We start from the raw sequence: 22,862 nt of genomic DNA on the forward strand, positions 1-22,862 counted from the left end.
GTGGTTCAAAGTACTTTTTTTCGGATGAAAGCAACTTTTACATGTCATTTAGAAATCAAGGTGCCAGAGTCTGGAGGAAGACTGTGGAGAGGGAAATGCCAAAATGCCTGAAGTCCAGTGTCAAGTACACACAGTCAGTGATGGTCTGGGATGCCATGTCAGCTGCTGGTGTTGGTCCACTGTGTTTTATCAAGGGCAGGGTCAATGCAGCTAGCTATCAGGAGATTTTGGAGCATTTCAAGCTTCCATCTGCTGAAAAGCTTTATGGAGATGAAGATTTCATTTTTCAGCACAACCTGGCAACTGCTCACAGTCAGTGTTGCCAACTCATCCCTTTAATTACTGACACATATGAATTATACAGGTTTTGTGGCTAGGTAGATGCAGTTAAGGCACTGATTATGTGCAAATAGCCCCAGAACCTGTATAACTTAGATGTGTCAGTAATTAAAGGGATGAGTTGGCAACACTGCTCACAGTGCCAAAACCACTAGTAAATGGTTTACTGACCATGGTATTACTGTGCTCAATTGGCCTGCCAACTCTCCTGACCTGAACCCCATAGAGAATCTGTGGGATATTGTGAAGAGAAAGTTGAGAGACGCAAGACCCAACACTCTGGATGAGCTTAACCCATTTGCGTTCCGTCGTTTTCACTTGAGAAATGTTCACCTCCCATTCATTAGCCTATAACTTTATCACTACTTATCACATTGAACTGATCTATATCTTGTTTTTTCAGCCACCAATTAGGCTTTCTTAGGGGGGTACATTTTGCTAAGAGCCACTTTACTGTAAATGCATTTTAACAGGAAGAATAAGAAAAAAACTGAAAAAATCATTTTCTCGGTTTTCAGCTTTTATAGTTTTAAAATAATACATGCCTCCATAATTAACTCACGTATTGTATTTGCCCATATATCCCGGTTATTACACTGTTAAAATTATGTCCCTATCACAATGTATGGCGACAATATTTTATTCGGAAATAAAGGTGCATTTTTTCCGTTTTACGTCTATCACTATTTACAAGTTTATAATAAAAAAAATATAGAAGTATATCATCTTTACATTGATATTTAAAAAGTTTAGACCCTTAGGTAAATATTTACATGTTTTTTTTTTTTATTGTAATGGTTTTTTTTTTTTTTTTTATATTAAACATTTTCTTTGGGTAGTTTTGGGAGGGTGGGATGTAAACAATAGGTTTAAAATGTAAATGTGTGTTCATTTTAATTTTTTTTTACTTTTGGTTGTAGTATTATTTTTTGGCCACAAGATGGCGCTTTAGAGCGACGCATGGGGGAGGTAACAGCCAGAAAAGACGCAGCTTCCGAGAGAAGCTGTCGCTTTTTCAGCGGGGGAGAGGAATCAGTGATCGGGCACCATAACCCGATTCACTGATTGCCTGGCTAACGAACCGGGTGCAGGCGTGCGATCGGCCGTGGGAGCGCGCGGTAGCGCGCATGGTTCCTGGACGTAGTTTCTACGTCCAGGAACCAAAATAGGTTAAGGCCGCTATCAAAGCATCCTGGGCCTTCATAACACCTGAGCAGTGCCACAGGCTGATTGCCTCCATGCCGCGCCGCATTATAGCAGTCATTTCTGCAAATGGATTCCCGACCAAGTATTGAGTGCATAACTGAACATAATTATTTGAAGGTTGACTATTTTTTTTTTTTAAACACTTTTGTTTTATTGGTCGGATGAAATATGCTAATTTTTTGAGATAGGAATTTTGGGATTTAATGAGCTGTATGCCAAAATCATCAATATTAAAACAATAAAAGGCTTGGAACTACTTCAGTTGTGTGTAATGAATCTAAAATATATGAAAGTCTAATGTTTATCAGCACATTACAGAAAATAATGAACTTTATCACAATATGCTAATTTTTTTAGAAGATCCTGTATGTGTAACACTACATCATCCAACAACCGGCATGCCCTTGTTGGATAACGTCCATAACTCTGGGAACTCCCTGTATTGTATATGAATATTTTACATTTGCCTTTTGTAGATGTTGACAGCATGTTTCTTGTGCACAAAGGAGCCAATTGTCTAGTTTTAATTTTAAAGCCTAACTAAATCCCCAAAAAATAGAACAAGGCAGATTATGAAAGCAAACCTGTTAAGCGTAAATTGTAAGTATAACATTTGGAGCAGATGATTTTTAAATTTAAAAATGATTTGCATAGCTGTGTTTGCTACAGCTGTGCAACTATCCATGTAGATCTAAGAGCTTGCTACTTCCTCTTAGCAGAAATGGGGTGTTAACCTCCTGAGCGGTCTGGACGAGCTCAGCTCGTCCATCACCGCCGGAGGCTGCCGCTCAGGCCCTGCTGGGCCGATTTTTATCAAATAAAGTGCAGCACACGCAGCCGGCACTTTGCCAGCCGCGTGTGCTGCCTGATCGCCGCCGCTCTGCGGCGATTCGCCGCGAGCAGCGGCGAAAGAGGGCCCCCCTAGCCGCCTGAGCCCTGCGCAGCCGGAACAAAAAGTTCCGGCCAGCGCTAAGGGCTGGATCGGAGGCGGCTGACGTCAGGACGTCGGCTGACGTCGATGACGTCACTCCGCTCGTCGCTATGGCGACGATATAAGCAAAACAAGGAAGGCCGCTCATTGCGGCCTTCCTTGTTTATTCTGGGCGCCGGAGGCGATCGGAAGATCGCCTCCGGAGCGCCCTCTAGTGGGCTTTCATGCAGCCAACTTTCAGTTGGCTGCATGAAATAGTTTTTTTTTTATTTAAAAAAAACCCTCCCGCAGCCACCCTGGCGATTTAATCAGAACGCCAGGGTGGTTAATATACCCCACACCAACTTGCTGTGAATTACAGAGTCTGGCCTCCTTGTGTAGACATGTAGCTTCAACTGTAATGGAATTATGGGGAATGTAGCCTTGTATCCAGGGCTGTGGAGTCAGCACAAAAATCATCTGACTCCTCACTTTATGAAACCACCGACTCCAGCTACCCAAAAATTTCTGACATCTTGACTCCAACTCCACAGCTGGGCTTGTATCTATTGGTGCCCCTGCTTTGTGTGTCACTTCTTACTGATCTCCCCAATATCTTCTTCAACCTCAACAGGAGAGAAAGCAATTTCTCCAAGCACATGTTCTTCAGTTTTTAAGTTCTATTCTCTCTGAGAGTGATGCACACAGAACTGGACATCCTCCTCCAGCTGTGTAAATGATTGCATACTATGTCCTTTTACTTACAGAGGGATTTTACCAAAAGATAGTCGGGGGGGCGGGGGGGGGGGGGGAAATAAATGAATACATTGTAAAATTACAAGTAAAAAAAAATAGAAGATAGATCAAGAAATGATTGATACTTATGGTTATTAACCACTTCAGCACCACAGGGTTTTTTGCTTAAAAACCAGAGCAATTTTCACATTTCAGCGCTCCTCCCATTCATTCACCAATAGCGTTATTGCTACTCATCAGATGTAAATGATCTATATCGTTTTTTTTGCCACAAATTATGCTTTGTGAGGGTGATATTTGCTTTTAGTAATTATGTTATTATCTGTGCATTTTAAAGGGAAAAATGAGGAAAAAAAAGAAAAAACACACTATTTCTCCATTTCCATCCACTATAGTTTTCAAATAAACAATGTTACCATAGGTAAAACACACACATTCTATTTGCTAATTTGTCCTGGTTATCTCAACATTTAAATAATGTTCCTAGTACAATGTATGGCGAAAATATATTAGTTTCTGGTTTGTGTTTTTTGTTTTCTCATTATACTCTATCAGTAATTAAAAGCCCTTTTCTTCATGATTAACAGTAATACACTCTCATGGCATACATATTTTAAAAGCTAAGTCCCTAGGGTAACTATGTATTCTCTTTTCAATGCTGTCACTTTTGTTGTTTTTACAAGTATTTATTTGGGGGTATAGAGTACATTAAAATAACCGTTTTATTCCTTTTCATTCAGTTTTCCGGTAAAAAAAAATCACATGACTTATCCCTCAGTTGTCAAACACCACAAAATCTATTCTCTCACTTGTCACGGTTAAAATGATACCCTATATACATTATCAAATAGCTTATTGGGCATACAGCACACTGTTTACCACAAGTACGCCTATCTACTCCCCTGAGCCCCAGGTAAAGTTCTGTGGGGAGTAGATAAGCGTAGCAAGGGTTTCAAAGTGGTTAAATTTACTGCTGCCAGACAAGGGAAAATGGGCAGACCAAGACAAGGTAAAGATTCTTCATGGGAAAGGGGGTATCGGCTACTGATTGGGGACGTTCAATCCTGGGTTAAAGTTCGTCTTTAAAGTGTACCAGAGCTGGAATTATTAAAAAGATGTATACATTCCTGAGGCATCCTCCAGGCCCCATCCGCATGTCATCTCTCCCACGCGCTCCTGCGTAGACTGAAGCCGACTGACGTAAGTGGTGGGACCCGGTTCCCGAAGCCGTGGGAGCAATCCGAGCAGATGGGGCTGGAGGAAGCCCCAGGTATGTATAACTCCTTTTTAATAATTTCAACTCTGAGTCCCTTTTAAAGAGAAACTGAAGCAAAAAAAAAAAATAATCTATTGAATTGGTTGGGTAGTACGGATACTTACTGGAACATTAGTAGCAAAAAAAAATTCTCATATTTTTTTCAGTTATATAGTTGTTGTTTTTTTTTTACAATGTTGCATCATTCTGTAATATTTGCAGTTTACACACTACTCAGCATTCTAAATTATTTAACAGAGCAGGCTACTGAACTTTTGAACTATCCTCTGCAGAAGAAAAAACAATACAGTGACTGACACTTGAGATAATAAGCTTCAGAAGACTGAGCTCTCTGCGACTTTGAAAGTCGTGAAGCTCAATGGCTCTTTTCCATAGATAACTGGAGTTTCTTAAAGAGGAGCTGTTAGGTATAGGGTCTCAGAGAAAAAAAACACATATATCAGTAGCTAAATATTGGCTGTACTTACATTACATATGCATTTCACTGTCCACATTTGGATTTCACAGAATGTTTATATAGTATTTGCAGATAATGATGCTCCTGACAGCTCATGGCAGGTTCCATGTTTGTCTGTCTCCTATGAAGCCAATTGTGATGTCATATCCTCCCTGCTTCCTGATGATTCGACTCACAAAAAAGATCCTAATGGACAACATTACTATGCAGTGAATATTAATTAGCCATGTGGCTAGGAACAATAGCGGACTCATGCAGTATACTCTAACGGAACATGTGCCCTATGATTTTTCAGTGCTGGCTGCTGTTACAAGCTGCTGTAACATGAGCCTGTAACTTCTCACTGTGAATGAAAGCAGCCTTAGGGCATGATAGGGAAATGAAGGGGATGACCCAAGGTACTGCAGTGGGGAAAAGAGGCAGCCCCAGAATGCTTTGCAGTATCTGTTATACGTCCTGCCGGCCTCCTTCAGAGCTTGGGAATAACCAGCCTAGCTGTTCATCACACATCATAGTAAGAGAGATTTTTAACTTCAGTATTGCCTTTTTGGCTTCCTTCTAAACTGTTTAACACGGGAGAATAGAGGTTTAAATTGGCTTTTGCAGCCTGACAGTTACTCTTTAACTCTTCATGTACTGGAAACAATATTAGACTTATGTCTCTGCTCCTAATGTTTTATTTCTTAGCTGTACTACACATACAAATCATTATATCATAATTTTTTTTCCGCTTCTGTGTCTCATTAAGTCTTGGATAGGGCGGTTTCAGGCATATAGGCTGTATTATGATTTTTATTCTAAAATAGTGCATGCTTTATAAATTCAGTGAGAAGCATGGCTACACTCTGGGTCGAAATAAACACTCACTCCTGCATTATAACCTGATAAAGCTTTATGCCAAGATTCTAATATTCGTTTTTTTCTGTTTAGGCGGATCAGGAAGTTGCAAATGACAGAAACAAGTTTTGTAGCCTATGCAATATGGTGTTCAGCTCCCCAGTAGTTGCCCAGTCACACTATGTGGGGAAGATTCACTGCAAGAAGTTAAAGCAGTTCTCCGGAGAACAGAGTGAATGGACTGCAGAAGCCAGTGATCCCTCACAGACAACACAGGATGAAAAAGGTGAGGAAACCTTGCATTGCCACCGCTATATAAAAAGATAGTAAGTGCTGTAACAATAGCATACTTCTACATCAGTAACTGCGGTCTCATTATAATCCACAGCCTCCAGTTTGTCAAAGGGCCTTACATTTATACACTTGAGCTAAATATGTATTTGAAATTCCTGTCACCCAAATCATTCGTTTGTGATTGCTTTGAGTGTTAGATTTGGAATGAGCACTTTACAGAAATGTTGTTCAGCTTTCTGTCAAGCCGCCTGTTTTTCTCCATGGACTGGGCAGGAGGTGGGAGATTTTAGTTGTCAGTGACTGACCTCTTGAGCAATATACAGCCACAGTCACATATAACTCTATAGGGGGGCCTCCGATACAGAGGAGCAGCTGACAGGTTGTCACCACCTTCAGCCTCCTGTTGCCAAGGAGCCGTACAGAACATATTAAAGCATACTGAGCACCTGTGTGCGAACACATGTACTACAGTGCCGGAGATTTGAGCGCAGTCAGCGCCACCATAGACCGTAATAGGAATTACATAAAGTAACTTTGGCGCCGTAAGAAGACTGACCTGAAGTTACTTTTAAAACACTTTAATTCGGCCGCGAGCAATAGCTGGAGGCCGAATTACATCATTCCCCACCATCCACATGGACCTGGAGGGGGAATAGTAATTAACACCGCTGGGGCAGGAACAGGGTAAGCCGTATATCGGCTATATCCTGCGCCAAAGTCTCCCAGCAGCTATATTTCTCGTACACCCTGGGTGGCCCTAACTTCAGAAAACTTCACAAACGGACCTCCCCGTAAGGGGAACACAACATCCAACTGTAAACCTAGCCTAAAACATTTTCCTCAATAAAAAGGAAAACAAATCTAGGCGGTTAGCCAAATAATCCAAGGACATGTCAACTTGTCAGCAAAAAACAACAATTTGGTGGAATTTTCTAATAGTGATTGGAAATATCCATGGTGAACTGGAGCAAACCAAACATTCTCTCTTCTATAAAGAGAGGTATAGAGCTACACCAGTGCTATGCAGCCTGTCTTTAGCCTTTGTAAATAACACTTTGTGAATCAATACTAAGTCACTGATTAACTTCTCCAGTGCTCCTGAATGGATATCTGCAAAACCTGCTGAGGGCAATTGAGCCATGTAAACACTCCATGACAGAGAATTTCTTTCCTCAAAAATCGTGCATACGTTAAAACATGTCAAACCGTTAATACACACTTTAAGAGGCAGATCTGTACAAACAAACCACAATGTGGAAGGGACTGAAGGCTGCCACCAACTACAAGCCCCCCCCCTCAGCACGCCACACCGAGCTCTGAGCTTGCCGAGAGTCTCAGTGACTTCTACTGCAGATTCGAGAGTCAGCCAGCACCTGCAGGACTCCCACAGCCACCTGCACAATCTGCCACGGTAGCCCTAGGCCCTTACTCACCCCCACCATCAGTGAGGGAGGAGGATGTACTGAAACACTTGCTAAGGCTAAATGCTAGGAAAGCCTCAGGTCCGGACGGTGTGTCGCCAGCCTGCCTGAAAACCTGTGCTCGCCAGCTCGCTCCCACCCTCTCTTCCATCTTCACGAGGTCCCTCCAGGAGGGCAAAGTTCCTGCGTGCTTTAAGAGGTCTGCCATTATCCCGGTCCCCAAAAAGCAGGGCATCCTCGACCTCAACAACTTCAGGCCCGTGGCACTTACATCCGTGATCTTGAAAGCATGGTGCTACCTCTCCTTAAGCACTCTACTGAGGGACTGCTGGACTCGCACCAGTTCGCGTACAGAGCGAACAGGTCCACAAATGACGCCATCAACATCTGCTTGGAGCACGTCTATGATCACCTGGATAGACCGGACTCCTACGCCAGGATCCTCCTACTGGACTTCAGCTCAGCATTCAATACTATCAGCCCTAAAATACTTCAGGACAATCTCGCTGCGCTAGGAGTCCACCCCACCCTACGCCTGTGGATCACGGACTTCCTCACCAACAGGTCCCAGGTCGTTAGGTTAGGCACCATCTCCTCACAACCTAGGATCACCAACACAGGGGCCCCACAAGGCTGTGTCCTGTCGCCGTTCCTGTTCTCTCTGTATACGAACAATTGCAAATCCACTTCGGACTCGGTAAAAGTAATCAAATTTGCCGATGACACGACCATTGTGGGTCTCATCACCAAAAACGATGAGAAGGCGTACCGCCACCAGGTCGAAAGCATATGCAGCTGGTGCAGAGAGAACGGTTTGGTCCTAAACACAGCAAAAACGGTGGAGATGATTGTTGATTTCAGGAGGAGCGCTTCTACCCCGCCTCCAATCCACATGGATGGCATGGAAGTGGAAAGAGTCCCCAGTGTCCGCCTACTGGGCACAACTATCTCCAATGACCTGAGGTGGAACACCAACACGACCTCAACACAGAGGAAAGCCCAACAGAGACTTTTCTTTCTCCGCCAACTGAAAAAGTTCGGTATGGCCCAAAAACTGCTGACAAATTTCTACTCAGCCACGATCGAATCCGTCCTATGCTCTTCCATCCTGGTCTGGTACACCAGCTCCTCCGCCAGCGACAAGCTCAAACTGCAGAGGGTCATCAAATCTGCAGAGAGGATCATCGGAAGATCCCTTCCCACTCTGGACCTCCTCTACCACTCCAGGCTGAACACCAGAGCATTAAAGATCGCCAACGACCCCTCACACCCAGGCTACCGCTTCTTTAATCAGCTCCCCTCGAGCCGGAAGCTCCGGTTCCGATCCATCTACACCAGGACCTCAAGACATAAGAACAGTTTCTTTCCCTCTGCTGTCAACCTCCTGAACTCTCGCCATGGAAATGCCTATCCCCACCCCAAAATACCAAGACGCACTGAGGCACTTTGCACATAGCTCAAGCGTACTTTTTTTGGTTGTTTTTTTTATTGTATTGTAACTTATGCCATTGTCTCCCTCTGCATACATGTTCTTTAATGCTCTGTTTTTCTGTATAATGTTCTGTTACTACTGCATGTCCTCTATCTGTAACTACTGTGTACCGTGTATCAGTACCCTGTAAGTGCCAAGCCCAATTCCGGGCACGACCCAGTCGTGCTTGGCGAAATAAAAGTTTCTGTTTCTGTTTCTCAATGTGAGCACATGAATATTTTTTAAAGGAAAACTGCCTAGAGAAGGAGCTCACTAAGCATTAAGGTGTCACCCATTACCATCAAGCTCAAATCCTGTGAGCGACACTGCTTGAAATGAATCTATGGATACGTATCGCTATGGCTTTCCAGAATAAGTACTGTAGTTCTCGGTAGGGGTTGAGGGACCTTCTTTCTGAGGAGTGCAGAGATCAGCACTGGCTAATTTCACATAAAACACAGACTCCCCTCTGCTAATGGATTGTTCTGAAGTGCCTAAAGGCCCATACACACGTCGGATTTCCGCGAACGACGGGTCGTTTGAACGTTCCGTCGTTCGCCCGCTAAATCGGGCGTGTGTACAGACTGTTGTTCGCTTGATAAGGGTGGATCGCTCAAACTCACCCTTATCAAGCGAACGACAGTCTGTACACACGCCCGATTTAGCGGGCGAACGACGGGACGTTCAAACGACCCGTCGTTCGCGGAAATCCGACGTGTGTATGGGCCTTTAAACTTACCCAAAGTAAAGTGCAGCTTTTGGCTCTGATTTATATGAAAAGTAAATTGTTTACACCACTATAAACCTACTACTAAGGCATTATCTGTACATTGCAGTTTTATAAGATTTATTTGGTTTATGACAGTTGTCCTTTACAATAAAATTAATGAAGATAATACGTGAAGGAGCCTCTGTTGCCCCCCAAGTGTTAGTGTAACGTCCTCCCTACTCCCCCTGCTAGGGCTCTGTAAATTCTCACGTGTCCCATAGTGCGGATAGCGACATCCGCGACATCACAGTTAACAGGGGGGTGATGGTGGTGCAGGCTGGGAATCGCAGCAGCAGACAGGTGAGAATTTACATAGAATGGGGGACGACTTTTAACTTTTGAGGGGACAGCAGATGGGAGTCTGTTGTGTACGTCGGTTATTGCGATATAGCACGCCGTTATTAGCGTGCAACTGATCTAGCACGCGCAACCGAGATTTTCCAGCTTGTCCTATTTATTTAATTATATAGTGCCAACATATTACGCTGCGCTGTACAGATTATATCTTGTCACTAACTGTCCCTCAGAATCTAGTCCCTACCATTGTCACATGTCTATGTATGTATCGTGTAGTGCATGTATCATAGTCTAGGGGGGAATTTAGGGGGAAGCCAATTAACTTATCTATATGTTTTTGGGATGTGGGAGGAAACAGGAGTGCCAGGAGGAAACCCAGGCAGACATGGGGAGAACATACAAACTCCTTGCAGATGTTGACCTGGCTGGGATTCGAACCGGGGACCCAGCGCTGCAAGGCTAACCACTATGCCACTGCACTGCTCTGATGGTTTTGACCAATTTCGTCCTGAAATCGATTAAACATCGAATCAGCTGACATGTTGTGACACTGATTTTCAGTAGATTCAATAAATTTATGGTCGATTTGGCCGCAAAATGGTAGGTGTATGGCCACCTTATCAAAAGCTTTTTGTGGACCCAGGACCCTAATAACGTCTTGGACAGTTGCTTGTAGTGCCATTTGTTTTCTCAGCTGCTTACTCTTCCCGTCTGTTTCCTTCCAGCTGTTACACCTGACACCGAGGCCGGTGCTGCGGCATCCCATGTGCCAGAGAAGTCTGGCCAGCAAGAAGGCAGCAAAGAGCATCCCTCCTCCACCGCTGCTCAGGAGGATATAAATGAGATTGACCTCACTGACCCAAACAAATACTGCAAGCTCTGCTGTGCCTCGTTCAACAATCCCCTGGTGGCTACACAGCACTACAATGGCAAGAAGCACGCTCGCAACGAGATGCGGCGGAAGATGATGGAGGATATGGAAGATACTGGAGTTCCAATGGAGTCTGGGGGTATGAATGAGCAGTGGTGGGACAGGCAACACTTTCTGTGTTGTATATATCACAAATATAAAGTATCACTTAAGGGACTGAAAAAAGTCAGATACTCGCCTATGGAGAGGGAAGGCTCTGGATCTCATAGAGCCTCCCCGGTCCTCTCTGTGTCCTCGGTCCACCACTGACACCCCAATTTGAAGTTATTTAGCCAACTGGTCAAATACACCTTCGGGGATCCTCGGAAGGCTTTAGAAGCACTGATGTCTGAAAACCGTCGGCTCCATACTGTGAAGACACGAGTGCTTCTGAAGCCTTCTGAGGTCTCCCGGAGGCAGCAAATTTGAAAGTGGGACAGTGGGGAATGAGGACACAGAGAGAGGACTGGAAAGGCTCTATGAGAGCCATAGGTGAGTGAATTTGTTTTACAGGACACGTCAGTCAGTGGCATAGCTAGAGATTATGGGGCCACATAACAAACCTTTCATGAGGTCCTCAAACGTAGGCTCTCTTAAAGCGGGATTGTCACCATAAAATTCTAATTTCAACAGCAACTGGTCTGAGTGTATTAAGTGATAAAATGCTAATCCTGCAATCAAAACTTTTTCTGCTGTTATGCTTTGGAGTTATCACATACCTTAGGAGCACTGGCCCTTTAATAGCCATTGCCATTCAGTTGCATGTTGGGGGTTCTTTTTATCTATAATATATTCCTCCTCTTCCCTTAATTTCCCTGCCTAGCTGAAACCTGATCCTCTGCTCACTTGTGTATACAAGCAAGGCTGAGGTGACTCAGTGATTGGAGAAGAAAAAAAAAAGTTAAGGGAAGACATGACAACAGTATTTAGCCTCAAACTGTGGGCAAAAGACATGGTTCCCACCAGGAACAGAATTCTCTCCATTTACTATATAACATTCACTGAAATCAAAACGTGGACAGTACAATACATGTGTTATGCAAGTAGAGCAAGTATTTATCTACTTATACTGTATATGTGGGTTTTTTTTTTCCTGGCATAGTGTAACGATAGGTGTCAGCTGAACAGATTTTCTGATTATTGGTGATCTGCAGTATCACCAATAATACAGATACTATACCTGATTATATGGTGATCTGCAGAATCACCAATAATACAAGTATAGCAAAGCACAAGGCAGCTAATGTAGTATAGTGTTTGGTGTAACAGTAGGATGAGCGGGTTCACCCGAGGAGCGGGTGACCCAGACAGTACTGCAGCCGGTGCTCACTATTGGGCAGGTGAGTCAGACCGTGCTGCAGCCGGGAGTGTTGGAAGCACAAACACAAATAGAAGATAATACAACCAGGGCTGAACAACTGATCACCTGTGGAGCAGGTGATTCAGGTAGTACTGCAGCCTAGTAGTGTTTGGTGCACAGCACAAGGAGGAGTAATACAATTAGTACTGCACTAACGATCCCCTGTGGAACAGGTGATACGAATGGTATTGCATCCTAGGCGTAGTTGATACAGAAGGTACTAAAGCCTAAATGTAGGCAATACAGACAGTACTGCAGCCTAGGAGTAGATGATACAGACAGTACTGCAGCTTAGGAGTAGATGATACAGACAGTAATTTCCCTCATCAGTGGCTAGGTCCACTGGTGTGGGTAGCGAGGTCAGACAGGCAGAGTAGGCAACGAGCGGACAGGTACAGTACAGAAACGGAAGACTGATTCAGCGTCAATAACAAGCAGGGTCGGCAACGTGAATCAGATGGCTGAGGTACAGAATGGACAAACAGGAGGATAGTCAGAGTAAGCAGAAAGTCATAACAAATAAACAATGCAATTAGTACTTTAAGCTATCAACAGAATCTGGCTAAGTGTGGATCCCCAGGTCCGGCCGGTTCTAGCACACTTTGGGATCTGACTAGGGTCTGAGCGCTAACACGATGGCATTTGCAACAGCAGACGAGGAGCTACTGACAGGCCTGTCCTATATATACCCAACCATGCTCCACAGCGCCGCCCCAGTCACTCAGCCAATCCGTACGCTGGCTGGAATCAGCTGACCGCGCGTCAGCTGACTCCCCTCCTAGATGCATAAAGGTCCTGTCGCTCGGCTCGCGCGCGCGTAGCCCTTAACCTGTGAGCAACAGAAGGACCAGGCAAAGTCTCAGCATGTAACCGCGCGGCAGAGGCCGCTGGCTGATACGCGGAGATAGCCGCCATGCCGCTTGTCTCTGCGGCGGTTTCTCCGCTATGTATTACACATAGTATGGCTAATCCTCCTGCTTTAAGCAATGCCACCTGCCCCTATCCTATGGTTATGAGTTAATTGGGCAATTTACATTCTTGTGCAGTCATCACTGCATATAGTCCATGGGCACTGAGACAGTCAAAGGGTGGAGAAACACAAGAAAGTGAATGGTGAACACACATTAAGTACCACCTGGGCCCTGCTATGGCTATTGTTACACCCCTGACTTCAGTGTTTCTTTCAAACAAACATCTAACATAAATGTGCATAATAAGCTAAATGTATATACAGCTCTATGGACTGACAGTTTAGGAGTTTACTGCTTTTTTTTTTTATTTATTTTTTTGCCTGTAGTGTTTTAAACTGGCTTTGTTTGTTTTCTTGTTTTTTTAGGACAACACTACATCAGTATTAAATCCAGCATTGGTAACAAGTCCCCAAGGGGGGGGGGGGGGGGGGGGGGGTGTTTAAAGTCCTAATAAGGATCACATCTAAACCTAGCTTAGAAGTTAGCACCACAATATTAGGGATCTTATCCTTTACTTCCAGCATGAATAACCATAACCTGCTCCAACAGGATAAAGAAAAGGAAGAAACAGTGAAACAGTGTATAGCTTAAAGGGGCACTATGGTGAAAAAATTGTAAAATTTAAAATATGTGCAAACATAGACCAATAAGAAGTACACTTTTTCCAGAGTAAAATGAGCCATAAATTACTTTTCTCCCATGTTGCTGTCACTTACAGTAGGTAGTAGAAATCTGACAGAAGTGACAAGTTTTGGATTAGTCCATCTCTTCATAGGGGATTCTCAGCAAGGCTTTATTCTTTATAAAGATATTCCCTAAAAAGGATTTAAACAATGATGCTGGCCAGCTTCCCTGCTCGCTACACAGTTTTTTGGCAGCAACTGCCATTCACTAAGGCTGGTTTCACAGTGGGACGTTACAGGCGCACGTTAGAGCAGCCTGTAACGCAGCCCACCGCACAGCAATGAAAAATCAATGGGCTGTTCACAGTGCCCACGTTGCATTACTCAGTAACGCTGCGTCATAACAGAACGTACTGCATGCAGTACTTTATAAGCGGCAGAGCCGCGTTAGACTGCTTGCACATGCGCAGTAATGTTGAGGAGGAGCGGAGAGCGGCCAGGCACATGGCTAATTAATATTCACTGCACTCAGTGACATGCAGTGTTTACTTCCTGGAGCGGCAGCTCTGTGCGGCGATTGGCCGGGCGGGACCACGTGATGCCGCATGCGTCCAAGAGGACGCATCACGGACGCCAGAGTAAGCTGCACAACGCGGCTCACTCTGATGTCCACACGTTATGCGACCATAATGTCCCCTAAAACGCAACGTCCTGGTGTGAAACCAGCCTAAGGGCTTTTGAAAATAAATCCCTGAGAATCCCCCTTGAGGAGATGGGCTAGTCCAAAACCTGTCCCTTCTGTCAGATTTATACTACCTACTGTAAGTGACGGCAACATAGGAGAAAAGTAATTTATAGCTCATTTTACTCTGGAAAAAACGTACTTCTTATTTGTATGTGTTTGCACATATTTTACATTTTAAACTTTTTCGCCATAGTGCCCCTTTAACAAATATCCAGCCAGGTTGACTCGGTGATGAGTACCCAAAGGAGATCAGTCTCAAGATGAAGTGACATGTAGACAATGAACAGAGAACCCGCCTCACTAAAGGGCCGTATCTGCCATTACCACATAAATGTCCCTAAAGTCCCAGACTTTTTCAAAAGAAGGTGTGGCTTTATTTTTACAAGCTGTCAAGTAGTCCCATTTGTCTGATAAACTCAATCTTTGCCTGAACTCTATCCATTGTTGGAGGGGAAACAGACCAACACGTAGCGATAGCTAACCTAGCGGCAACCATAATGATGTTAGCAGTTTTCTGGGTGGTAAGAATGCAGGGGTAGGCCCAGAGCTAAGGTTCAAGGGTCCAAAAATATCCCTAACAGTCTCCCAGTAGTTTGCTTATTTTGGGCAGAACCAGAAAATGTGCTCCAACATTACCACCCTCTTTCCAATGGAATGACAGCTTGTATATGTTTTCTTTAATAGTGCAAATAGAGGTTCGGTGGGCATTTTCCCAGATTTGTTGCCACTGGGCTATAGTAATGGACCGAGACAGAACACTTTCCCATTGGTCCATGTACTTGTGCTTAGCTAGAGTCCGAAGATGTTAGATAAATAAAATCATGTAAGACAGATTTGTCCCTTTTGCCTATCGGCATTAGCTATTAAAAGCTCAAATGATGAAGAGGAGGCGAGTCAGCGTGTGAAGTGTGAAAGGGACAAAGCAGAGTGCCTCTTTAGAAGATGATCAGTCTATCCCAAGTGACCAGATGCCTGTGTACTAGGTGGTTAAAAAGGGGCAAAGCGATAACTTTGGGTTGGACATAAATCTTGTAGTTTGATGGTGAAAGATACAGGAGCTAAGCTCTCCAAGACTCACCCCAGATAGGGAGAGTCTGGGATAGATAAAGGAGTTTAAACAGTGTTCAAAGAGTGTGGATCCTCCCTATCCACGATATGGGGTAGGGATTTTAGAACTGTATTGTTCTGTTCTAATTATCCTCTCTTTTCAGCAGAAGGCATATATGTGTGTCCGATATGCAGTATCACGCTCACCTCAATAGAGATGTACCAAGCCCACATGCAAGGAAACAAGCATCAGCTAAAGTAAGTCACACACACCATGGAGAAATGTTCTGGGTGGTTCTGTGGAGAAAGTACAGTTTTACATGTGTTCTCTTGTGTCTGGCACTGCAGCAAAAACTGAGCTGCGGGAGGCATGACTGCGAAGCTGTGCAGTGCTGCAGAAGTAAAGCAGAACCTGCAGTGCGTTACACTGCGAGTCCCAGAAGTGCCCCAGAAGTCACGTGTTAAATGCATTTGTTCGGTCACACTGAAGATATAATGCGCAGTGCGACTATTCAGGTGCCGTGCAGTCCAATCATTCCTGATCACACCGCTACCGCAGCGCATTAGTTTAAAAGGAGCCTTAGATGCTCATTTTATTAAGCTGCTTTAAAAATGAGAACTGACAATTTGCACTTTTAAGGCAGAAAGTTCTGACACAACTAGTGACACATCCTCTTTCTTGCAAGGAACGGCCTAGCCGGCTTATAGGTGTTGAGCACTGCTTAACCAGTTCACTCCCAAGGGTTTTTACCCTAACGGACCAGAGCAATTTTCACCTGTCAGTGCTCTTCCCTTTTATTCCCTAACAACTTTATTACTACTTATCACAAGAAAATGATCTATACTTCGTTTTTTTGCCACCAATTGGGCTTTCTGCGGGTAGTACATTTTGCTAAGAATTTTTTTTCATTCTAAATGCGTTTTTAATGGGAAAAATAAGAAAATAATGGAAAAAAATTCATTATTTCTCAGTTTTCGGCCATTATAGTTTTAAAATTAAACGTTCTGTGGATAAAATGGACACATTTTATTTGCCCAGTTGTCCCGATTTATTAAACCATTTCAATTATGTCCCTATCACAATGTATGGCAACATATTATTTTGAAATATAGGTGTCCTTTTTTTAATTTTTTTTTTGACTTTTGTCCGGTCCATAATTACAAGCCCCTATGTAGTAAAGTAAAAGTAATTTTCCCTCATACAATATAGATTAAAAAAACCTGAGTCCCTAAGGCAAACATTTATGTATTTTTTTTAAACTGATTTTTTTTTTACAAGTGTTTTTTTTTTGAGGGGGGGGAGGTTTTGGAAGTGTAAGTTATTCATAATTTTATTAATATTGTGTATGTACTGTATGTACAGTATGTATGTGCCTATATGTGTAATTTTTGCTTTTTGGCCACAAGATGGCACTAGTGAACACTCCCGTTGTAGGAAGTGTTCACTTTTTTTTTACATTTAACTACACTATGAATGTTTCCTGTTTTATGAATGGACGTGGCCGCTGACCGCGGTCACGTCCAGGCATTGCGATTGGGTAGAGGACTGCTTTGTCCTCTTCCCCAGTCGCTGAACACTGAATCCCGATGGAAGCGGTGGCGTGAGCGGCGCGCACACGTGTGGAGCGGCAGCGGGAACAAGCAACGTATTAAAACGTCCTGTTGTTGTTAACAGGCTCAAACATGACGTTTTAATACAATACATTGTCATTAAGTGGTTAAAGGACAACTGTAATGAGAGGGATATGGAGGATGTCATATTTATTTCCTTTTTAGCGATACTGGTTGCCTGGCTGTCCTGCTGATCTATTTGGCTGCAGTAGTGTTTGAATAACGCCTGAAACAAGCATGCAGCTAACCTTGTCAGATCAGACAATAATGTCAGAAACGCCTGATCTGCTGCATGCTTGTTCAGGGTCTATGGCTGAAATTATTAGAGGCAGAGGTTTAGCAGGATAGCCAAGCAACTGGTATTTTTTAAAAGGAGATAAACGTCATATTCCTCTCATTACAGTTGTCCTTTAAGTTGAAGAGGATGTAAGGATCGGCTGCCCACAAATGTGTATTTATTAAGGGGTACTTCAAAAAGATGTTGGTCATATTATCAGGAACATGGCATACCCCAGGTTTTGAAGTTGTTGGGAAACTCTGCTCTTTAGCTGTAACGTGTTTGGCAGTGATGGCCAGTAGGTGGCGCAGGAGATCTGCATTTGGCTTTTTCACATTCTACAAACAAGTCTTCACATTTCTTTTCAGTAGTGTGAAACTTACTCTTTTTTTTTTTTTAAATGAGAATTTTTATTAAAGTTTTGTCATCGAATCATTATACAATACAGCATGTAATGTATTCAGGATTAACAGGTAAAGATAACTTTACATAAACAAACAGAACCTATACATAAAGAAAAGAGGGGGAGGGAGTCGTCCGGTTAGTGACCACTTAATGTCGTGAAACTTACTCTGGTAAATAAAGCTATGTTTAATCGTTTTCTATATCACAGAAGTAAAGGGGTAATTATTTTATATTAGCCTTATTTATAATAACATTGACAAATATTTATATGGTATTTTTGCCCTTCAAGTATTCCTGACCTGAGCAAAAAGTAGCGAAGGTGATCACATGGGTTTGTTCATACTGGATCCACATACCCCTGCACTGTGTGTTGTCTGGATTCCTCTTTACCTGTAATCACCCTGTTTAACCACTTCAGGATTCTGCGTACGCTTAACTACGCCCCTGAATCCTGAAGTGGTTTCCATGGAAATGGCCGCTCGTATGAGCGGCCGTTCCATGTCAGTTCACGGAGGGTGTCTCCGTGAACACCCTGCGAGCCGCCGATCGCAGCTCGCAGGGTAAATGTAAACACGCGGGGAAGATCTTCCCCGGTGTTTACATATATACGGCGCTGCGCAGCAGCAGCGCCGTAGAGGAGATCGGCGATCCCCGGCCTCTGATAGGCTAAAGCCTATCCTATCCGGCGCAGGACGGCTTTCCGTCCTGCGCCGCACACAGGGGACGGGAGAGGGAGGGAAGGAGGCAGAGGGAGGACTAGTGCTGCGGAGGGGGGCTTTGAGGAGCCCCCCCCCCCCCCCCCCGCTAGGCACAGCAGCGCGGCGGCGATCAGACCCCCCCCAGCAGGACATCCCCCTAGTGGGGAAAAAAGGGGGGAGGTCTGATCGCCCTGCCTGATTTCTGATCTGTGCTGCGGGCTGAAGAGCCCCCGCAGCACAGATCAGCCAAACCACCTGGTATCCGGAAGTGGTTAAAAATGTGTCTTTTTTTGGCTAAAGTCACATTTTCAGACAGGCAGAGTCGTGCTCCTTATTACCCTCCTATTCCCTCTTCATCACCATTGCCCTTAAAGGGAACCTAAACTGAGGATGTGGATTTTTCCTTTTAACAATACCAGTTGCCTGACTCCTGATAATCCTTTTTCTCTATTACTTTTAGCCACAGCCCCTGAACAAGCATGCAGATCAGGTGCTCTGACTGAAGTCAGACTGGATTAGCTGCATGCTTGTTTCAGGTGTGTGATTCAGCCACTACTGCAGCCAAAGAGATCAGCAGGGCTGCCAAGCAACTGGTATTGATTAAAAGGAAACATCCATATCCCTCTCAGTTAAGGTTCCCTTTAAAGGACCGCTAAGGTGAGAGGGATATGGAAGCTGCCATATTTATTTCCTTTAAATAATACCAGTTGCATGGCAGTCCTGCTGATCTTTCTGGCATCAGTAGTGTCTGAATTACACACTTGAAACAAGCATGTGGCTAATGCAGTCAGAGGACCGGCATGCTTGTTCAGGGTCTATTGCTAAAAGTATTAGAGGCAGATGAATAGCAGGACAGCCAGGCAATTAGCATTATTTAAAAGTAAATAAATATGGCAGCCTCTATATTCCCCTCACTTCAGGTGCCCTATAAGGAAGGGAATGGATCAGGGAAGAGGACGGAATGTGAGGTGTATAGGAGGGTGCAAGCCTGCCTTTGTGAAAATCTGACATAGAGCCGGTTTCCACTTGCAGGATGCACGCCAGCACTTGTAGTGATGCGAGAACGCTTCCGGATAGACAGCTATAGAAAAGTAGGTATGTTCTGCAGGAAACTGCAGCATGCCATCCAGAATCACACTGCAGACCAGCTAGAGAAGAAATAGGTGGTGTTTCCCCATGCAGCTCGGCATGCTGGGAAACGCTGCAGATTTGTGCCGCATTTGGCACTAGTGGTAACGAGCCCTTGGGCCAAAAGTAAAATGATTGCGATTACAGATAACGAGGAGAGGAACGCCATAAGTGACATATCTTTTGTGATCGGCCAGTATGTGTCAGTGGATCCCATGAAGAGTACATACACCGCAGACCAATTTCTGATAGATCCCACCCACCCCTGCCCCGCCCACATCGCCAGTGCCTGTGATCACTAACATCTCACCTGTCCGCCAGCGCAATTTCTGTCCATGTCTGCCTTTACCGTAAGTCCCTGGTGCCATGTGTTCCAGGCACTTGCCTTAAAGAGAACCCGAGGTGGGTTTGAAAAATGCTATTAGGACACAGAGGCTGGTTCTGCATACTATCACCAGCTTCTGTGTCTGTACTGTGTCCCCACTGTCTCCCCCTGCGCTCTGCTGTCCCCCATAAATAAAACTGCCATGCTAGCGACATGCAGCTTGTCGCTAGCTGGCTGTTTACCTTATGTCTGCCATTTCATCCCCTGCTCCCCGCCTCCTCTATAGCAGCACTCCCCGACTGCGTCCCTCCCCTCCCTGCCTCCGTAAGCTGATTGGAGGGAAGGGACGTAGGCAGGGAGCGGCGCTATAGAGGAGGCGATCAAACCCACCTCGGTGGAGTAGAACTGGAATTGCCTCGGCATACAGGTGAGATTTTAAAACATGGGTACAGGGGGAAATTTTACACTTGGAAGGGGGGCATGTCGGTCCTCACAATATCAAACACTGCTACTGTCACGCACCTTATCAAGCACTTGCCTCAGCTTTTCCAGCATGTCCAATAAATCTTTTTGTCCGGAAATGTGGCGGCACAGATTTTCCTTTTGAATCAATAAAATCTTCGATCGTCAAAATAGCCTGTTGTATGGCCACCCTAACACTCCCTTCTCACACTCTCCTGCTCGCACACCTACACTTATTTGGAACACAGTTTGAGGATCGTGAACAGAGCAGAGGTTTTTTTAACCCTCAAAACAGCGGTCAGTGAGAGTGAAATGAAAACCTGCCACATGTACATATAGGGCAACATAATTGAGGTCGGTGTAGAAAACATGACATGCAAAGTCAGAGGATTGGTTGCCGCCCTTAAGGTGGCCACTAATGATACAATCATTTCCATCCAATCTTAACATTTCTATGTAATATAAGGTAACTGCCTAAATTATCCATTCAATATATTTACTCATTTTACCCTTATACTACATAGATTTGGTAAAATTGGATGAAAAAGATTGGATCATTAGTGGCCACCTTTAGTAACAACCTTATTTGCAGTTTAGCAAAGATTTCAGATTGCGGCAGCAGAATAAATGGTAGCTGCAGTGGTCTGCCTTTTTTAAAATGTGTTAAATGCCCTGTGTAAAAGTCTCTGTTAGCTCTGCATAACAACTCACAACTCTGATTTGAATACATGCATTTTTATTGCAGACATGTGACTCAGACAACACTTGACCAAGTATAATGTGATCCCAATTTGGCAACCTTTGCATTTATCTCACTTTTAATTCCCTTTAAATGGAATTAGCAGAACCGCCAACAAAAAGCTTTTTCAGATGATAGACTCCATTTACCCTTGCTACAGATACCTTTTAACCACTTCCCCTTCCCCCGGTATGAGTAACTACATCCCTGCAAGTTCCCATAACTTCTTGCAGGGGTGTAGCTATCACGTCCCTCCCCGCGTTACCGCCTGCGCCCCCCTCGCTAGTTACCGCTGCCAATCGTTAGCCGCTAGATCATTGATTCCCCGTGTAACTGATGGCAGACGTCTATTAGACGGCACCATCTTTTACAAAACCCGTCCACGCAGTGCTTCCTGTTTGCGTACTAATACTACGCATACAGAAGACACCTGAAAATTACATCTGCATTTTTTTTTTCAATAAAGGACCTATTTTTATCTTATATTTACTTTGTAAATGAACTCCTGACCTCCCATACTCCCCAATAGTTAGCATTTTTTTTAATGTACAAAAAAACCCAAAACACATAGTTACCTTAGGGACTGAACTTTGTTTAATATGTATGTCAAGAGGGTATATTACTATTACTTTATAAATTATGGGCTTGTAATCAGGCATGCACGCAAAACTGAAAAAATGCACCTTTATTTCCGAATGAAATATTGGCACCATACATTGTACTAGGGAAAAATGTAAAATGTTGCAATAACTGGGACGAATGGGCAAATAAAATGTGTGGGTTTTAATTACGGTAGCATGTATTATTTTAAAACTCTAATGGCCGTAACCTTAGAAATAATGATTTTTTTTTTCTTCTTTTTCCTGATAACACACTTTTACAATAATTCTTAGCAAAAGGTAACCCTGAAAGAAAGCCTAATTGGTGGCGAAAAAAAGATATAGATTGTTTTGTTGTGATAAATAGTTAGTTATAGGCGAATGAATGGAAGGAGCGCTGACAGGTGAAAATTGCTTTTTGTTTATTGGGAAAAACATTTGAGGTGAATTTTTTTTTTTTTTTTTGTTTTTTGTTTTTTGTTTTTTTTTATTAAAGGCCTGTGTGCATTCGGGGCTTCTGGAATGCAACAAAAGTACACTACACTTAAAGGACAACTAAAGTGGGAGGAATATGTAGGCTGCAGTATTTATTCCCTTTTAAACAATACCAGTTACCTGGCAGCCCTGCTGATCTATTTGGCTACATTAGTGTCTGAATAACGCCAGAAACAAGCATGCAGCTAATATTGTCAGATCTGACAATGTCAGAAACCCCTGATCTGCTGCATGCTTGTTCAGGGTCTATGGCTAAAATGAATAGAGGCAGAGGATCAGCAGGGCTTCCAGGCAACTGGTATTGTTTAAACGGGAATAAATATGGCAGCCTCTATCTCACTCTCGCTTCAGTTGATCTTTAATGCAGACAATTCAAGGAAACCCATTGCCTACATTCCAAGGCTGCATATATTAATTTTATATCACCATCTATA

General features: G+C 43.8%; 1 protein-coding gene across 2 annotated transcripts in view; it reads left to right on the forward strand.

Annotated features, from left to right (window-relative positions):
• Nucleotides 1-22,862, forward strand: part of LOC137563129 (zinc finger matrin-type protein 1-like) — a 72,050-nt gene that overhangs the window by 44,050 nt on the left and 5,138 nt on the right. Inside the window, exons 4-6 of one of the 2 annotated variants that reach the window (XM_068275208.1) lie at nt 5,875-6,067; nt 10,759-11,043; nt 15,854-15,947. In XM_068275208.1, the coding sequence (XP_068131309.1) occupies nt 5,875-6,067; nt 10,759-11,043; nt 15,854-15,947 (572 nt within the window). The remainder of the gene's footprint in view (nt 1-5,874; nt 6,068-10,758; nt 11,044-15,853; nt 15,948-22,862) is intronic. The other variant, XM_068275217.1, reaches the window with a different exon arrangement.

This window comes from Hyperolius riggenbachi, chromosome 1, assembly GCF_040937935.1.
Source record: "Hyperolius riggenbachi isolate aHypRig1 chromosome 1, aHypRig1.pri, whole genome shotgun sequence".
Classification (NCBI taxonomy): Eukaryota; Metazoa; Chordata; class Amphibia; order Anura; family Hyperoliidae; genus Hyperolius; species Hyperolius riggenbachi.